General features: G+C 45.4%; 2 protein-coding genes across 4 annotated transcripts in view; one reads left to right on the top strand and one right to left on the bottom strand.

Annotated features, from left to right (window-relative positions):
• BMX (BMX non-receptor tyrosine kinase) overlaps positions 1-9,211 on the bottom strand; it is a 53,306-nt gene extending 44,095 nt beyond the window's left edge. For 2 of the 3 annotated variants that reach the window (XM_008272377.4, XM_008272378.4), the window contains exons 1-2: positions 8,941-9,211; positions 925-1,071 (exon numbers count right to left, since the gene is read on the bottom strand). In XM_008272377.4, the coding sequence (XP_008270599.2) occupies positions 925-1,071; positions 8,941-8,943 (150 nt within the window). In that variant the 5' untranslated portion in view covers positions 8,944-9,211. Of the gene's footprint in view, positions 1-924; positions 1,072-4,427; positions 4,552-8,940 lie in introns of all 3 variants that reach the window. The other variant, XM_017350007.3, reaches the window with a different exon arrangement.
• Positions 9,212-16,547: 7,336 nt separating this feature from the next.
• The window catches only part of PIR (pirin), a 96,787-nt gene continuing 95,678 nt past the window's right edge, over positions 16,548-17,656 (top strand). The window contains exon 1 of the mRNA XM_002719917.5: positions 16,548-16,705. The gene's annotated coding sequence lies outside the window, so the exon portion shown is untranslated. The remainder of the gene's footprint in view (positions 16,706-17,656) is intronic.

The raw sequence follows: 17,656 nt of genomic DNA, 5'->3' as shown, positions 1-17,656 counted from the left end.
CCATCTACTAGTTCACTTCCAAGTGACCGCAATGGCCAGGGTTGGGTCAGGCAGAAGCCAGGAGCTGGGAATTCAGTCCAGGTCTCCCACATGGGTAGCAGACACTCAACTACTTGAGCCATCAGCTGCTGCATCCCATGGTGCACATTTGCAGGAAGCTAGAATCAAGAGTGGAGACAGGACTCAAACCCAGGCACTCTGCTATAGGATGTGGACATCCCAACCAGGGGCTTAACCATTCTGCCAAATACCCGCCACTCCACAAACTTTTTGAAGATCTCGCGTATGCATGAATTTCAAAAAAATTTTTTGCACAAAAATCAGCTTATTATTTAATTCCATTTTTCCACTAACTTTTTGGAGTACCCTTGAACACTCAGAAAAATTAAGATTTAACTCCACAAAACAATTCTTTGTTTCAGGTTCATGACAGAATTTCAGCTTTTCTACTACAATAGAATCCCCAACTATATAGAAATAGTTTGACTTACAGCAGATTTCTAACTGTCAGCCTACTAACATTTGGAGTGGGATCCTTCTTTGCTGTGGGACTGTCCTTGTGCACTGTAGGGTGTTTAGCAGTATTGCTGGCCTCCATGTACCCAATGTCAAAAGCATTTACCCTCACTAGCTGTGATAACCTAAAATGTCTCCAACCATTGTGCAGTATCTTGTGAGAAGCAAAAATGCCCTCAGTTGAGAACAACTGGTCTCAAGTTATATTTTGCCTTAGTTAACAAATGCCTTAAAATCCTTTATCCTGAATTTATTTTTTATCTTAGTTAAGAAAAGACAACGTGATAAGTGGAAGCAAGTTCATTTTTACTGTGTATGCTAAGAAGGCTGATATTCTTTCATTATAATCAAGTACTTTGTGGGAAAACAATAAATAGTATAAAAACAATAGAATAAATAGGGTCTCACCATTTTGTCATATTCATAGTAGGAAAGATTTGTTTTGGTTAAAACAAAAAGCCGCTCTTTGTAATTATTTGGTGACATTTTCTTCTTTTGCTGAGACCTTTTGAGAAGAAGTTCTTCTAGAATGGATTTTGTATCCATGTTATCGTCCTAAATAAAATAAAATATTTAAAATGAAGGTTTGCAGCATCTAGCTAGGTTTTCTTTTAGCCTCCATATTTTAAGTCAACTTTTTTCACTAGGGATAATATAGATGCTAATTTAAAAAAAGAGATTGACTTAGTTTTATGAAGTACATGTATTCTTACAGTTATTTTCTATGGCTTTTACTTTAAAACTTAGAAATATGTTGATTTTGTAAAGCATCATATGCATTCGACTCATCTCCCACTCAGAGTCATAAATTCGCCATCTTTGCACTGCCTTCCAGATCACCATATCAAAGTGCATTTGATTCTTTAAATATTCTAGAAGTAGTTGCCGACTTGCATAGGAGATAATAAAACCTTGTGAAGAGGTGAATTCCAAATGGCTCAGCATGTATTAAATAGTTCATCCGTTGAAATTTCTCTTCATTGATGTGGCCAAAAGGTTTTACCAAATTATTCAAACCATTGTGGGGTTCTGCTGATATCATTGTAAATGACACCCACAGTCCTGATCATGACCATAATTTAACATAAAGGACATGGGTATAATTTACAATACTTCTGAGAATTTAAAATCCAAATGAATGCCCAAGACAGAACAAAATGAAGAAACTGTATGAGAGTGCAATTCAAACATGCTGTCAAAAAAGAGTTAAAAGACTTGAAAAAAATTATTGCATTTACAAGGTGAAAACATTCTTTTTTTTCTCCCTGTGTAAAAATTGAAATGTGAAATATTTCTGACAAATACATGAATTCAACTTCTGGTTCTCTTGATTCTGTAGCTTCAATCCTCAGTGTAATGTTCCATTTAATAATAAGCAGTAGGTCACAAAGATAAATGTTCTCATGTTGTTCTTTGCTTTGTGAAAGTGCATAGGTACTGGTACTCGGCTGCCCAATAGTTCATTGATAATATGAAGATATTAACTTTACTTACCTTAGATTTGCTAGATTTGCTAGAACTGTAGGTATGGGTCCTTAAGTTTAACTCTCAATTCTAAGTAAAAGTTACTGCTCAGACGCAGTATTGTTCATTTCCTCTGGCTATACCCAGGGTCATGCATTCAAAAGAAGATATTTGCATCGTGCTTATCATTGTGATAAGGAAGCAGCCATGCAGGTATTGCTCTGTCTGGACGGAGGCGGGTGCCAAGTGAATCTGTCCAATCACTGGAAGATTCTCACTGGCCCCAGGAGTGTGATGGGCCCACTACAGCCCAGGAGTGGAAAGGAAAGGAGACTAAGTAATAACTTGGGGGCTGGTGCTGTGGCGCAGCGGGTTAAAGCCCTGGCCTAAAGTGTTGGCATCCCATAGGGGCACCGGTTCTAGTCCCAGCTGCTCCACTTCCAAACCAGCTCTCTGCTATGGCCTGGGAAAGCAGTAGAAGATGGCCCAAGTCCTTGGGCCCCTGCACCCACGTGGGAGACCCAGAGGAAGCTCCTGGCTCCTGTTTTTGGGTCAGCACGGCTCCAGCCGTTGCAGCCATCTGGGGAGTGAACCAGCAGATGAAGACCTCTCTCTCTGTCTCTACCTCTCTCTGTAATTCTTTCAAATAAATAAAAAAAAAAATCTTAAAAAAAATAAAATACAATTGGGTGTTGAATAAACCATGGTCAGCTCAGCCAGCTTTCCTCCTGATATAGATCACACAACTCTAAAGCTGGATTGGAGAAAACCAGCTTTCATTACTTATTTACATAGATCAAGAGTCTGTTTATTAATTCATGAAGTCTCCCAAAGGCATTCTGTTGATTTATAGACAGGTAGTGGTGGTCTTATCCATTCAGTGCAATGAAGTCATGGTTATTTTTTGCTTTGGATATTATTTTATCTCTTTGAAAAAAAGGATAATTATTTTTGTGAAAGAAGAATTCATTTCTCAAGCACAATAGATGGCTATTTGTCATAGTCACTGGCTAAGGCAGAGTGTGGCAGAGCCTCCTTAAGGCATCAGGGAGCACGCCTATCTCTCATGTCTCCCTCCACTGCAAAAGTGACATATACAACTGCTCAGATTAGTTTTTTTTTTTCTAAATCCCAGAAGAAAATTTGCTGGAAGACTTTTGGAAATGATGAGGCCTACTTTTTGTGAGTGAAGGCCCCCTTTTGGGGGGAGCCATATAACACTGGACCAAATTGCAGGGCATTTTTTTGGCTTTTACAGCCCTACATTTAAAACTTGTACTAATAAAGCAGAAAGAGAAAACTGTGACAACTCCTGCCAAAGTCCTTTTATATTCACAGCTGATATCTGCTCTTCTCACAGCAGAGTGCTAATTAAGCAGATATGGTTGGTTGAATAGAAAGTTTAGTTTTTAACTTGTTCTTTAGGTGTTAAATCAATTCGTGACATTAGGACCAGTTTTAAAAATGCAAAACCCAATGACCAAGGCAGTATGCAGTCTTTCCTAGTACAGTATGATGATACACACATCAGGAAGGGCTTTAAATACTATATTAACATGAATAACTTGAGTCACAGAAACCATTGACAAATTCACAAACTTTCCTCTGTGTACTGAAGGGAAGAACATTGAATAGAAAGGAAGCTAGCCGGCCAGTCCTCAAGCACATCTCCAATAAATGTCTGAGGGTTTATAAGCCTGTTGCATCTGACAAAATGCAGTGTTTCAAATTTCAACACAATTGCTCTTTCCAAAACGTTACCCTTTGTGAATTCTTTGGCTTCCATTTTTAAAATCATGTTCTGTATTTTTATTCCACAAAACCAAGAACTATAGGCGGGTAAAGGAAGAGTAACACACCTCTAGAAGTTTTCTATTCACAAGAATGTGTGCATGTTCATTTTCACAAAGGGTTCACAACTGTGCGCATAGGTCTGCAACCTGCTGCTCTCATGTAACAGTCACCTGGAAGGAGAGCCCTGAGCTGGACTCCAGAAGCTTCCTAACACACTCGCAGAGCCCTGTGTTGATGACTTAGGCTTTTGTCAGCTCCAGATCAGTTTCTTCTAAGGTAAACCCTCTAGTCCTAGTTCAGCCTTGGACCTCCTTCTGCTTCTGTTTGCTTCTGTCCCTCCCTTGTGCTTCCCCTTTCTCCTCTAAATAGCCTAGATTCTCCATCTTAAGGCTTCTCTATGGTCTCACTTGGTACAGGAGGTGATAACTGGCGCTGACTTTTAGAAATGCAATTTCTCCTTTCTTGTGTTAGTGCAATATATAAACAGGGCTCAGTTTCCACCATTGACTCAAATGCTTGTTCAGCAACTGATAAACTGTTCTGCCCACCCTTATTTAAGGAAAATTCAGTTGTGAAGGCAAAAAGAAAAAAACAACCTTTTAAAAGAAAATGACATCTTAAATGTAGTCCATATGAACAAGAAATGCATTTACCTAGGGGAGCTGGTGAGATTCGGCTGGACTCTCAGATCATTACTCACACAGGATATACACATCAGTTTTCTTAGCAAATCACTCAGGCTGCATAGTTCCATAAGCACATGAAAGTAGAAAGAGACTAAAGCATAGAGCATGCAAAAAAAGGAGGGGGGTAGAGATCAATATTGTATTTTCTATAAGGAAGTCAGGAACCATTATATAACCCATTACATACATAAAAGCTTCATATTTAATTAATCTGACTTGTAACCATCATGGTTATTTAGGTGTATAAGGAAATAATATCACCATAGTAAGAGGTCCAGTTTGGCTTTTCTGTTCGACACACTTCACTTTGAGCCTACAGTGTGCCCAACATTGAGTGACTAATTGCAGAAATAAAGATTAACTTTGAGGTTTGAGAGGACAATGGGTTTTCAAAAAGTTTTTGGAAATGTATATTGTGAAACAACTGGATTTAAACTTTTATTGCATTGAAATAAACTGTATCTTTCAATTTCATTTTCCACAAACATTTTGAAAGTACCCTCATGGGATTTTATTACCAGTAAAGATTACTGCAGGGTGATGGACTTAGAGGAAGAGGAGGAGGTTATAGGACTGTCATTTGTGAGCTGTGTCATCTTCGTCATCTTTTCTCTGCTCTAACATTTAGTTTTCTGGTCTGTAAAGCGAGAGAGTTTGCAGTGTTCACACTCTACATGACTTAAATGAGCAGTCTTATGTGAAAACACCTGGCACACTGGGCACCAGATCGTGACTGAAAGAGAGAGGCGGAAAGAAACAGTTCACATGCTAAGGCAGAGTCCACTGACTTCACTATCAAAGACCTAAGGAAGGAAACATGTCTTTTTCTTAAGATAATCAAGAAAAGTATTATGGAAGGGAGGCTCTTGAAATCTGATCTTGAAGGATGGGACTAATTTTAGTAAAAATAATAATCCTAGTCAACAGTTAATGAGAGCTGGCCCTGGGCCAGGTGTAATTTAGAGCCGCTAACAAGTGTAAATTACTTTCCTGGTCACAACTGCCCTATGGTCGTGACAAGCACACCTTATGGAGTAGGCAATAGGCCCACCATCCTACGTCGGCGTCGGCGTGTCCTAACATAGCCATCCTTTAGGGTAGTTTGTGACATTCCCACCCCTGGAGCAGGTTGTGATACAGTCTCCCTATAGAATAGATTCTAACATCAGTCCTTACGTGTGTAGCTGTTGAAGCTGTGATAGATCAATAAATTGCCCAGGCCCCAGTGTGTGGTGGGACTGGGATTTGAATCCCGCCAGTCTAACTGCATAGCCCACATTCTTTTTTTTTTTTTTTTTTGACAGGCAGAGTGGACAGTGAGAGAGACAGAGAGAAAGGTCTTCCTTTGCCATTGGTTCACCCTCCAATGGCCACCGTGGCCAGCACACTGTGGCCAGTGCATAGCGCTGATCTGAAACCAGGAGCCAGGTGCTTCTCCTGGTCTCCCATGTGGGTGCAGGGCCCAAGGACTTGGGCCATCCTCCACTGCACTCCCGGGCCATAGCAGAGAGCTGGCCTGGAAGAGGGGCAACCGGGACACAATCTGGCACCCCGACCGGGACTAGAACCCGGTGTGCCGGCGCTGCAGGCGGAGGATTAGCCTAGTGAGCCACAGCGCTGGCCAGCCCACATTCTTGACCATGATACTGATGCTGGAGAAGCAGCTGTCCTTGTGTGACCTTCCTGAATCAGAGAAGCTCTAACCTAAATACAGGAAGGCCATGATGGGATTTCAAAGCACGTAGCAGCTCTAGAAGTCATTTTAGAGATGCAACGTGAGTCCCAGCATCCATGATCCTAAGAGACACAGACCAGGGAGTCAGACGCTATTGTTCTGCCTGGTGCCCTGTCCACTCCAGCATGGCAGTAAATTGACTAAAAGATCTGTGTTCAGGTAAACATTCTATGGCCTTGCTAAGGCCTGCTCTTTGGTGAGAATAGGCATAAATTTGGGTTTTACCAGATTTATACGGGGGGCATTTTATTGGAAATAGGAGAAAGATGTGATCCATAAATAATGCTTCAGCAGGAACCCCTAATGCAGTGTCCCTACACTTTGAAAATAGATTCAAACCTGCCACCTCAAACATTAGAATAAACTCTAAGGGGCGCAGAGGGCAGTGGGAGGCAGCAAGGGAATGATGCCATCGGATAGTTCCCCCCACCAAAAAGCGTTATGTCCTGATTGGCTCAGGATGGTTCCTCTAAAGCTTTATCCTTTAAATTTGGGAGAAAAAAGAGCAACTCCCTAGCCCTTAACTGGGTCCAGTTGTCTTCTAGTTTACCTTGTCATTTAGGTAAAGACACAAGCTGGCGCCGCGGCTCACTAGGCTAATCCTCTGCCTGCGGCGCTGGCACCCCGGTTCTAGTCCTGGTCGGGGTGCCGGATTCTGTCCCGGTTGCTCCTCTTCCAGGCCAGCTCTCTGCTGTGGCCTGGGAAGGCAGTGGAGGATGGCCCAAGTGCTTGGGCCCTGCACCCCATGGGAGACCAGGAGAAGCACCCGCCAGCCGCAGCGGCCATTGGGGGGTGAACCAACGGAAAAGGAAGACCTTTCTCTCTGTCTCTCTCTCTCTCTCACTGTCCACTCTGCCTGTCAAAAAAAAAAAAAAAGACACAAAAAAGAATACATGGCCCTGAAGGGCAGTAGAGGGGGAGGGAGAGAAGCAGCGGGAAGAGGCTCCAAGAGGGACTAGGGGTGTTCCAAAAGGGAAAACGAGGACCTTGTGACAAACGACAAACGTGACCTTCAACTATTTGCCCAAGGCCAGGCCCGCTTATCTCCCTGTTGAATAACTGAAGAAAATACAATGCTAAGTTTAAACAAGAACAAAAAGCTTAAGTCAGCATCAGGCAAGTGGTTTGAAAAGTCTTATGGTGCTGGCCAAAGATAAATAAATACTGGCCGGCCCAGACAAAAGCTGCTAAATCCCTATGTCGCCTGAGTTTATGCAGGAGAGAGTTTCAGTTGATCTCAGCATCGCACAGACAGCAACGCTAAAACATTGGCACTCAAGTTCTCAGTGCTTAGAAGCACCATAGCTTAGTTGCTCCAACACGAAATTATGAAAACCAGACCCCTTGAGAAGACCATTTTCCCACAAAGCAAGCAAGATTTCCAGCGCTGTTCATGTTAGAGCTAAGATTCCATTGGGCCTGAGAGTCAGCCTCAGTGCCTCCCGCACAGAGCTTTCCTAAGCCCTTTCCCACTCTCCTCTGCCCTGGGGAACTCTCCCTGGGCCTCTTCTGAGGAGAGAGGCAAAAGGAGATGCTGCCACTCGCCAGCAGCCTTTGCTGAATGCGTTGGCCACATAACACTGCTTAGGCAACGCGGGTTGCTATGGGTGAAAGCACCAAGCTGCAATGGGTTCAAATCCCTGCTTTGCTTCTGTGCAATTGGCACGTTACTTAATCCTGCGAAACCTCACTTCCCCCTCTGTAAAGAGAGTCAGCCAGTAACCACATCAAGAGGCCATGGGAATCAAGAGAAAATGGCGGTAGAATGCCCAGCACCCTGGGAGCTGGTCTGCAAACCTGCAGACCTCAAGTCAGCAAGCACCGGCTCTGTGGGCTCGGTGCAGACTCTCCATCCTGGGGCTAGTTGCCTTAAAATCAGCACGAGCCAGCCCCCTATTGGCTGTATACTTGGGCTACCGCATTTCTTACAAATAAATACTTGCGTGTCACTCGGAGTATGGTCTTTGGACTGGCAGCATGGGCATCGCCAGGGAGCCTGTTAGGAATGCCGACACTCAGTTGCCACCCCAGACCTCATACCTCAGAATCTGCATTTTAGCAAGATCCTCAGGCAATCTGTGTGCCCACGAGAGCTTGAGAAGCGCTGATCTCAACCATATATAGCTGTCCTACCTACCTTTTAAGTCCATTGCAACCGTTCCAGTCCACAAGAAACTTCAAACTCATATGGACATGGGTACCACTGTATGCTTCGCCTCCCTCCCATCTTCCCACTTACATCTTAAAATACTCCCAACCGCCTGATTTAGGAACCTAAGAGCAAACATTTGTAGCTAAAATAATGTTATAAAAATACAATTAAAGAGAGAAGGTGTACCTAATATTTCTTTGTCTTACCGAAAGCAGTTATGAAGCCAATACAAAAAGCCGTGGAAGGGCAAAGCCTATAGAAAAGTGCGGGGAGAATCAGCAGAGGAAGGAGCTCAAAGCCAGCTGGGGCTGCTGGTGGTCTGCGCACAGCCTGACAGCGTCCCTGATGGAGAGTTTGAGCAAGGGGCAAATTCACAATAAAACTATAGCAGTTTAAACCTCTGGTCCCCAAGTTACATGGCCCCATCCAAAGCCCCAGGGAGCCCTCCACGATTGCATATTCACAATCTTGTACTATTTTTAGGCTAAATTAGGCTCCCCAGATTTTGTAAACTTGAGGCCCCACTGCACCTGGATTCGAACTTTTTCCCCATAGGGAACGACACAGCACAGCTACCGGACGCTTAAACGCACCATTTTGACTTGCTCCTTCGCCTGGCTCCGCCGCGGGGAGGTTAATCTGCTTCTGCAGGAGCTCAGCCCCAGTTGTCCTCTTTCCAGCGGCAGCAAATTGTCTCACATTTTCCCGGCTGCCGGCTCACAAATGGCTGCATTACTCAGTGCCCCCAAAACGCTTATTGTCCTGCCGGGCCTTACACAATCCTACAGGAAACCACGCTCAACACTTAGCCAACACTTGTTGATCTGATTGAACGCCACAGAAGCAGAGACAAAAGCATATTTCAGAAAGGTTCCAACTCTGATAACTGCAGCTCCTGCTTTTCCCAGGCAGCTCTCGGGCGCATGTGATAACCCTGCCTTTGTTTGGAGTGTTCTGTGCTGGAAAGGACAAGAAAATATCTCCGCGAAACCCCGACTTTTGACGCTAACTTCTCTCACAGCAGTCAGGAAACCATTAGGCAACGCCAAGGTGCATGAACACTTCGGCTCAAGGCTCAGGCAGAGGGGGACCGGAGAACACACGAGCCAGCAGAACAGTCCGTGGGGCGGAGAAGGAGCTCATTGTCACCTCGAAGCTTGGCAGGCTAGAGACGGCTACTCATTTAAAACATGAAGAAATCCAAGAAAGGAAAAGATACTGTCTTTGCTAATTGGTAGCGCACCAGCTGGTTGCCATTGGCCATGATTACAACCACATCACAACTGCTGCCTTTTCTCTTTCTACCATTTTCTCTGGGGCACACCGGCTGCTCACGGACTGATAAAATAACTCTAATGATATATTTTAGGCTCTGCTGTGGATGGCCAAGGAAATCAATCACGCTTTGGGCAGGAATTAAACACTGTGTTGGTTTGCCAATTGTTTGGACACGTTAAATTAGTTGTAAACATCTGTGCTGTGCTAGAGTTTAGGATTGTCAGAGGAGTGCAACAAGCCTGACTTTCAAAGTCCCCTTCTTTGGCACGGACATGGGGTCTGCGTCATTCCTACTTGTTCACTCAGTCAAGTCTTACTGAGAACCTACCACATGCTAAGCACTCAGGTAGGGGCCAGAGACACAACAGCAAACAGAAAGAGACAGCCCACCTTTCCAGGGGGCTTACGTCTAGTGGAGGAGGAACCACAACTGGCAGTTCAGTTAGGAGTCTGAAAAATAGCTTGCAGAGATATTTCTAATACTTGAGTCTGGAAACTAGAATTTGGGGAAGGGCAAAAAGCCCTTCAGAAGAATTGGAAAGAGTGTACATCACCGCGTCACAGACGGACGCCCAACAGCTCGCTGTCCTCTAAGGATGAAGTAGGCAGTCATTTGAGTGAAGCAGAGCAACAACTTGGCCAAATGGATGAACTCCCACTCTGCTCACTCACTTCCTTTCCCACTTGGTGGTTCGTACTTACTTATATCTGGTAACACGGCAAAAGAGCCATTGTCGAGTAAGAGGTAAATTTAGGGAAGGAGGTGGCACAACTGTGGAAACACCTGGGCCCAGTCTTGTGGACTTTCCACCCCTTCTTGGGGTTTAAAACATTCAAGGGCAGCTGGGAGGAGTGGTTTCCTCTAAGTCAAAATGTCACAGATCTATTTTCTTCTTTTACTCACTCACTTCCTCTGCGGTATCTCCTGAACCTTTCTTTGGCTCTGTGTCTTCTATGTCTTTAGTTAAATTTTGACTTTTGGCAACCTGCTAAGGCGATCACATGATTTAATTTACTGGAATTATAGTCTACATTGTCACCGTCACTCAGTGAGACTCTTACGGATTTTCTCTGATGCTTGTTCATGCCAGCCCTTAACAGGCAACAGCTAAAGGGACACAGCATGGGATAACCTGACTTCATGACATCAACAAGCTTATTCACTTATGCTTGCATTTTTAGAATAAGAACGAACCTGGTGAGAGGGGAGAGAGAAAGAGGGAGGGAGGGAGATCTGACTTGTGGCTGATCTCTAAAAGTTCATTTGACTGATGGCTTAAAAATCTACATGCTTCTGATACCAAATTTCAGCCAGAATCTCTCCCCTGAATTCCAGATTCATATTTGAATGTCAGCTTGTCCATCTATATTCATAATATCAATAGATAGGTCAAACTTAACATGTCCAAAGCTGACCTCCTGATGAACCCTTGAAACCAGCTCCTGCTACAGTCTTTCTCTTCACAGCTAATAGCAACTCTATGCTTCCAGTTGCTCAGGCCAAAGACTTCACCCTTCCCTCACCCCCAACATCCAATCCTTCAAGAAATAAGATTAACTCTACAAAATGAACCCCAAATTTGGCCACTTTTTCAGTGCCTGCACTGCTAGCCACCGGTTAAATCGCCCTCACCTGGAATACGGCCTTAGCCTCCTGTTTTCCCCTTCCCACCTCTTCTGTCTGCACTGAGTAGCCAGAGGGAGTCTCTTAAATGTAAGTCAAATCTTGTGTTTCTGGTTTGAATGCTCCAATCCCACCCCCCTTTCTGGTCCCTTAGTTCTGTCTCTAACATCATCTCATCATTTTTCTACCTTGTCACTCCAAAAAGCCCCCCCCCCCCCCGCCTGCCATATTCTGAGCAGCTCTGCCCCAGGGCGTTTGCATCAGCCATAGCCACTGCTCAGTGAACTGTTCCAGGTATCTGCTTGGTTCATTTCCTCGTCTCCAGTCTCTGCTTCAAGTGGCATCTCCCTAATGAGCTCTACCCAGACCATCCCGTGTAGTATGACCTCACATCCACTCAGCACTCCTAAGCTCCTTTATCGTATTCTACTTTTCCTTCTCCCCATGGCGCTTATCACCTTGTAACATAACGTGTAATTTCCTTCTTAACGACTTTCATTGCCTGCCTGCCTGCCTGCCTGCCTGCCTGAAGAGTAAGCTCACAAGGGCTCCAGCAGCTTCTCTTTGCATCTGGAGCTTTTCCCATGTGTGCCTTCATTAGGGCATCACTCACCACTTCCCGCATCGATGGCTTCTGCTGCTGAAATAATCGACCTAGGGGTTGGGATCTGATGTGACCATTCCACACGTACTGGAATTTAAGTCCAATGTGTTGCCTGTCTAGCATGCTTGCATTCCAGAGCTTGGGTTCAGCGGTGCAGCAAACACCCTTGTTCCTTATGACAGGAGATGGGTGAGTGGGAGATGGAGGTGGACATGAAAAGGTTTGTTGTTTGGTTTTGTTATGACCTTTTCTGACACCTATAACATCTTCAGAGGCTGTTAACATTTTAGCAGTTTTACCCCCTTTCCTTTAAGGGGAAGATAAGAATTTGAGGTGTGGATGGAATTAGTAAACTTGGAGCACCACTTGTTTTTGTAAATAAATTTTATTAGAACACAGCCACCATTTATTTATGTATGAGAGTACTTCAAAAAGTTCATGGAATTAAAAGATAAGTTTAATATGGTGCAAAAATTTTTTGAAATCCATGCATATGAGGGGTATTTTAAAAGTTCATGGCAATTGCTTATTATGAAAAAATTATGTTTGGAATGCAAATTTTTTGCACCAAAATAAACTTACTTTGCTTTTTTTTTTTTAAAAAAAGATCTATTTATTTGTTTGAAACACAGAGTTACAGAGAGAGAGAGAGAGAGAGAGAGAGAGAGATCTTCCATTTGCTGGTTCACCCCCAAACGGCAGCAACTACTGAAGCCAGGAGCTTCCTCTGGGTCTCCCATGCAGGTGCTGGGGCCCAAGGACTTGGGCCATCTTCTACTGCTTTCCCAGGTCATAGCAGAGAGCTGGATTGGAAGTGGGGCCAGCACGTTAGGAGGCAGTTTAACCCTTTACTCCACAATGCCGCTCCCTAACTTTTTAATTCCACTTTCCTCAGACTTAAAAATCTCCTTGTACTATGTATGGCTGCTTTTGTTGTCCAGTGTCAGAGTTGAGAAGTTGTGTCAGAGATTGCACACAAGTATTGACTACCTGGCTGTGACGGGAAAAAATTGCTAACTCATGCTCTAGAAGAATCTTGCCAACTATGGCATGACCTGGTAGCTTTGACTTTACTTCAAAGGCTCAACTGAACAGTCACTGAATTGCACTGCGTACAAGCTGCAAGACTTGGAAGCAAAGGAAGTAGACAAAGAAGGATTTCTGTATGTAATCATTCCAGCCCTGATTTCCACTTAGATTTAAGTTATTTTTTCCAAAATTTTCTTATGAAAATTTTCAAAATACCAGTTTGAAGAAGTTAAGCACCAATACACCATCATCTAGATTCTACCATTACCATTTTACTCTATCTGCTTCCTCATAGTTTTGTCCCTTTATCTGTTACTTTTTTATCCATCAATCTACCTTGTTATTGTTTCTTTTCATGCAAAGTTGTAGACATCAGTATACTTCATCCGTAAACACCTCAGTGTATATCTATAGTATTAACTAGAGATGAATACAAAGTGGTTTGTCATTTGAACTCTAATAATGTGATCCAGAAAGTAGCCTTCCTTTGGTCAGAAGACTTTACAAAAGCTGAAAACTGAGAAAGGTTATCAGGGTAATTGAGTTAAGTATCAGGGGAATCATTCACCTAAATTTCTCCACTTCCCTGGTTCACAGATGAATTGGGCTTTCAGGGCTAAGAGTGTTTTGCCTGTGATGGACTCCAGGAAAGTTCTGGAGCTCACTAGGTAGGGTCATAAGCAGTTCTATTCTGGGACACTGCCGAAAACCCCCAGGGAAATAGTAGAGGAATAGTTCTGAGTTTCCTGCAACGGTTGATCAACTGTAGCTCTTGGGTCACAGCCCTAGTGGATGGAACATCTTGGGCCTCTGCAGAATGTTCTCACCAGGGTGGAAACGGGACTCACATGTACTCATCTTTTGGGACTATACTTGGCAGTCTCCCACCACCCAGTGCATTAATGGCCTTCCTAAACTAATGTTCACAAAATAATCAGTCCTTATCTTGAAGCCAGTTGATTTTCTACATCCAGGGCGTCTGAATCCTTAATATGGAATAGTCCAGAGATAGACGTCATTTAATGAATAGCAGCTATACGGCCTTGGGGAGGCAAATTATCAAAATCTGTAAGGAAAAATTTTGAAATCGATAGCTTGAAGAAAAATGGAATCATTTAAGGAAGGCTTTGCTCACTGTCTTCTCAGCATGGCATTTTCTTTACTTTTCCCTGGAGTACTCCGGCCATTGGTGATCTATCCAGCTGCCTGCCTGCTCCTCATCTCCATCTGGTTGGTAAAGGACCGTATGAAAAGTGCTCAAAGCTAAATGCAAGAGTCACACTTCTCATCTTGAATGTGGACTCCGATATGATGAGACATTTTATGTACCCTATACCATGTGTAACAATTCTCCCCTCTCCCACCTCTTCCCCATTTTAAGCCTTCTGGCTTTCCAGATCTGCTCCTTTTCTTTCCTGCAAGGGCCTGCAAAGGAATCTCTGCTTTTCCATGACTGGGCATACCCTTGGCTTTAGCTTCTACTCATATCCAGGCTCTTAAAGATAAGAAGGAGGAGGAATTCTCCTGGTACAGCGTGGAGGTGGCTGGGATTCTGGTCTCAGAGGAAAAGGTGTGAAACAGAAGCATCTCTAAGGATATCACAAACCTAGTAACAAACCTAGTACAGAGATAGCTAAACAGGTACAACTGAGTCTTCTTGTCGGTTGTTATGAAATTGTTCTTACAGATGCTGCTCGGAACAGAAGAGGTTACACGTGCACTCCGAGGTTGCTGTTATGGCTGGGGGGACACTACGTTTAATCGCTAAGGCCTAACTTAATAATTGTGTTGCTTGATGGCTTGTTGCCTTGATAATAATTTCAGTGGATATATCCACTTTCTGAAAGGCTAAGTATTTGTCGTTAGCCTGGAGAGCTTTGAAAAATCTACCTCTTCTCTTGCATAAGGCATATGTGGCAGCTATCTGTTTTCACAAAACAAAACACTCAGACACTGAGTGGCTTAAAACAACTATTTTTGTTTGGCTATGCTTGTGTGAGTCAGGGAGTTGGGAAAGATGAGGTTGGGTCTTAGGCACATGGTGCCAGCTGGGGCAGCTAGGGCTGGAAGATCCATTTCCAAGATGGCTCTTTTGTGTCCTGTGCCACAGTGTCCTTAGCCTTTGTCTCTTCTTTCACACGGTGTGTCCTTCTCCATGTCCTCTCCTTCACATGACACGAGCTTCTGCCAGAGTGCTGATCTCAGGGTCATTGCTTACAGGGCACTGGCTTCGCCGAAGCAGGAAGCAGAAGCTGCCAGGCCATGTCAGAATCACACCCAGAACTGCTACAATGCCGCTTCCGCCATATCGCATTGATGAAAGCAGCCACAGGCTCTGCCTAGACTCAAGAGGAAACACCATTTTTCATGGAGGAGTGTCAAGGTCACAGACTGTGGAAGAACAGTATGTGAGATGGATGCCACTGTTCAGGCCATCTTAGGAATATGGAATCTTCCAAAGGACGATAAACAACGGATCTGGGGAGTGATGTATAGGTGTGGTGATTGCCAAGTCAAACATCTCACCCAGACTTGAGAGGACAGGCATTGAAGGCTTACCAGAACAAGTGATATGGAAACAGAGCTAGTTGCAAGATGAATGAGAAAGAAAGTATCAGAAAGGCAAGACAAGCCAACAAGATGGAACACATACGTTCTAAGGCTAAAAGTTCAGCACAGTAGGGAGGGATGGGCTGTGCCTGTCTGTGGGGGTGTGGGGCAGGAGTGGGGTGTGCTTGTCCTTGAGCAAGCACCGTAAGGGTGAGGCAAGATGAAGGACATCACAGAATTTTCTCCTGAGGGTAATGAGAAGCCACTGAGGGTTTTAGGCAACTGTCATTCCCTTGGCCTGGGACTTGGAGAATGGATGGGCCAGGGCAAACCCCAAGGCAGGAAGAGTGGGGTGGCTATCAGAGAAGACTGTGTGTGGCAGTCAAAAGGAGAAGGACTGAATGTATTGAAGACTAGATGGGGAGTCAAGATCATGGGCTTTCTCAATGCAATGGCAAGAGAGGGCAGTTTGCAGGCAGTGAATTCTTCGCTGGGGAATGTGGAAGCATTTACTGAGCACTGCGAAGGGCCGCACAGGGAGCCCAGGCTTCTGTTTTACTTGGAGACAGTTGGGGGAGTAATTATAATGGCGATAAGCACCAAAGTTAATTATCCTATGGCACTTTCAATATTCATGTGTCTTATCTCATTTAGCCTGGAATCACCCCAATACGAAGGAAAGGGTGCGCTGGTTCACAGACTCCACAACAGGCAAATGGCAGGCAAGCCACTTAGGGTAATAAACAATTGTGTGAAGCTCAAGACGTGACACACCCATTGACTTCTTACAACCTCATGAGGTTGGTACTATGAGCGTCCCCACCCTCATCTTACCCAGGAGGAACTGGGGGCAGGCAAGGCCGAGCCACCTGCCCAAACTCACAGCAAGTGGTGTCTCCAGGAGGTGGCAGCCGCACTGGAATCTGTGCTGAGGCCCCGGCCACGTCAGAGCCCCTGCCCGGCCCACGCAACCCTCCGGGGCCCAGCGCGCCCCCCAACGGCCAGGGTGTGCATCTCATCTCGTGGCGCAGCGCGGGACGGGCGCAGAGCCAAAGGGCAGCAGAGGCGGAGGCGGGGCGAGAGGCTCCGCGCGCTGCCGGTGAGTCAGCCAGGGCCGTCCCCGCCCAGGCCGCCTGGGAATCAGACTGCGGCCGCAAAGCGCTGAGTCACGGCCGAGCGCCCCACCCGCGCGCCGGCCAGCTCCTGGCGACCCGCGCCGCGCAGAGGCTCCGGTGCCGCCGCCGCGCCCCTCCTGGGCCGCCGCTGTCGCCGCGTGAGTGCCTGCGGCCCCGCGCGGGTGGGCTGGGTGGGGGTGGCTGGCGACCAGCCCGCGAGATCCTGCCTTGCCCAGCCCGCTCTGGACAGCTGGGGGAGGTGTCAGAAGATGCTCCGGTAGTACCCTGAGGTTTGGTGACAGGGGTAGCTGGCGTCTGTTTCTGCAAAGCTGTGAGACCTGTTCGGCTCCTCTTCTTCGGGAGACTGGACAGACTCGCAAGCAGTCTCACTGTTTGCTTGTATGTGGCTGCGGACGCGCTTGCACTATTTGCAGTATCCAGCTCATTTCCATCACCCAAAACGTAGGGATTACCTGCCGGGGAGGATACAGTTTAAGACAGGCCTTGACTAACAGCAAAGTTTAGCTTGGTGAAGCCCCTCTGGATAACAGCAGCAAACCTTCTCGGAGAATGAATGCACCCTTCTTAGCTAGGCATGCATTATTCCCATCTTACAGACAGGAAAACTGAGGCAGACATCCTCAGCTCACAAAGCTAGTATGTGGTGGACATGCAAATCCAAGCTGTATGGGTCCAGAGACTTTAAAAAAAACCCATTGCTTAAGGCTTTTATCTTTTAAAAAGTAAAAAAAAAAAATTTAAAAATTGTCTATTATTTGAAAGGCGGGGTGGGGGAGGGAGAGAGAGATCCTCCATCCACTAGTTCACTTTCCGAATGTCCACAATGGCCCCCAGCTGGACCGAGCTCAAGCTGGGAGCCGGGAACTCAATCTGGGCTTCCCGCCTGGGTGCCAGGGGCCCGATTACTTGAGCTGTCACCTGCTGTCTCCTCAGGTGTGCATTAGCAGGAGGCTGGAGTGGGGAGCCCATCTGGGACCATAAGCCAGGCACTCTGATACGGCATGCGGGCATCTTAACTGCGAGGCCAGATGCCCGCCTCAAGGAGTCTGTCTGTTGTTAAAGCACCTCGCTCGCTTCAGTAGGAATCT

Source organism: Oryctolagus cuniculus, chromosome X (genome assembly GCF_964237555.1).
Source record: "Oryctolagus cuniculus chromosome X, mOryCun1.1, whole genome shotgun sequence".
NCBI lineage: Eukaryota > Metazoa > Chordata > Mammalia > Lagomorpha > Leporidae > Oryctolagus > Oryctolagus cuniculus.
The sequence above is the reverse complement of the archived record's forward strand: the minus strand, read 5'-3'. Positions and strand labels throughout refer to the sequence as shown.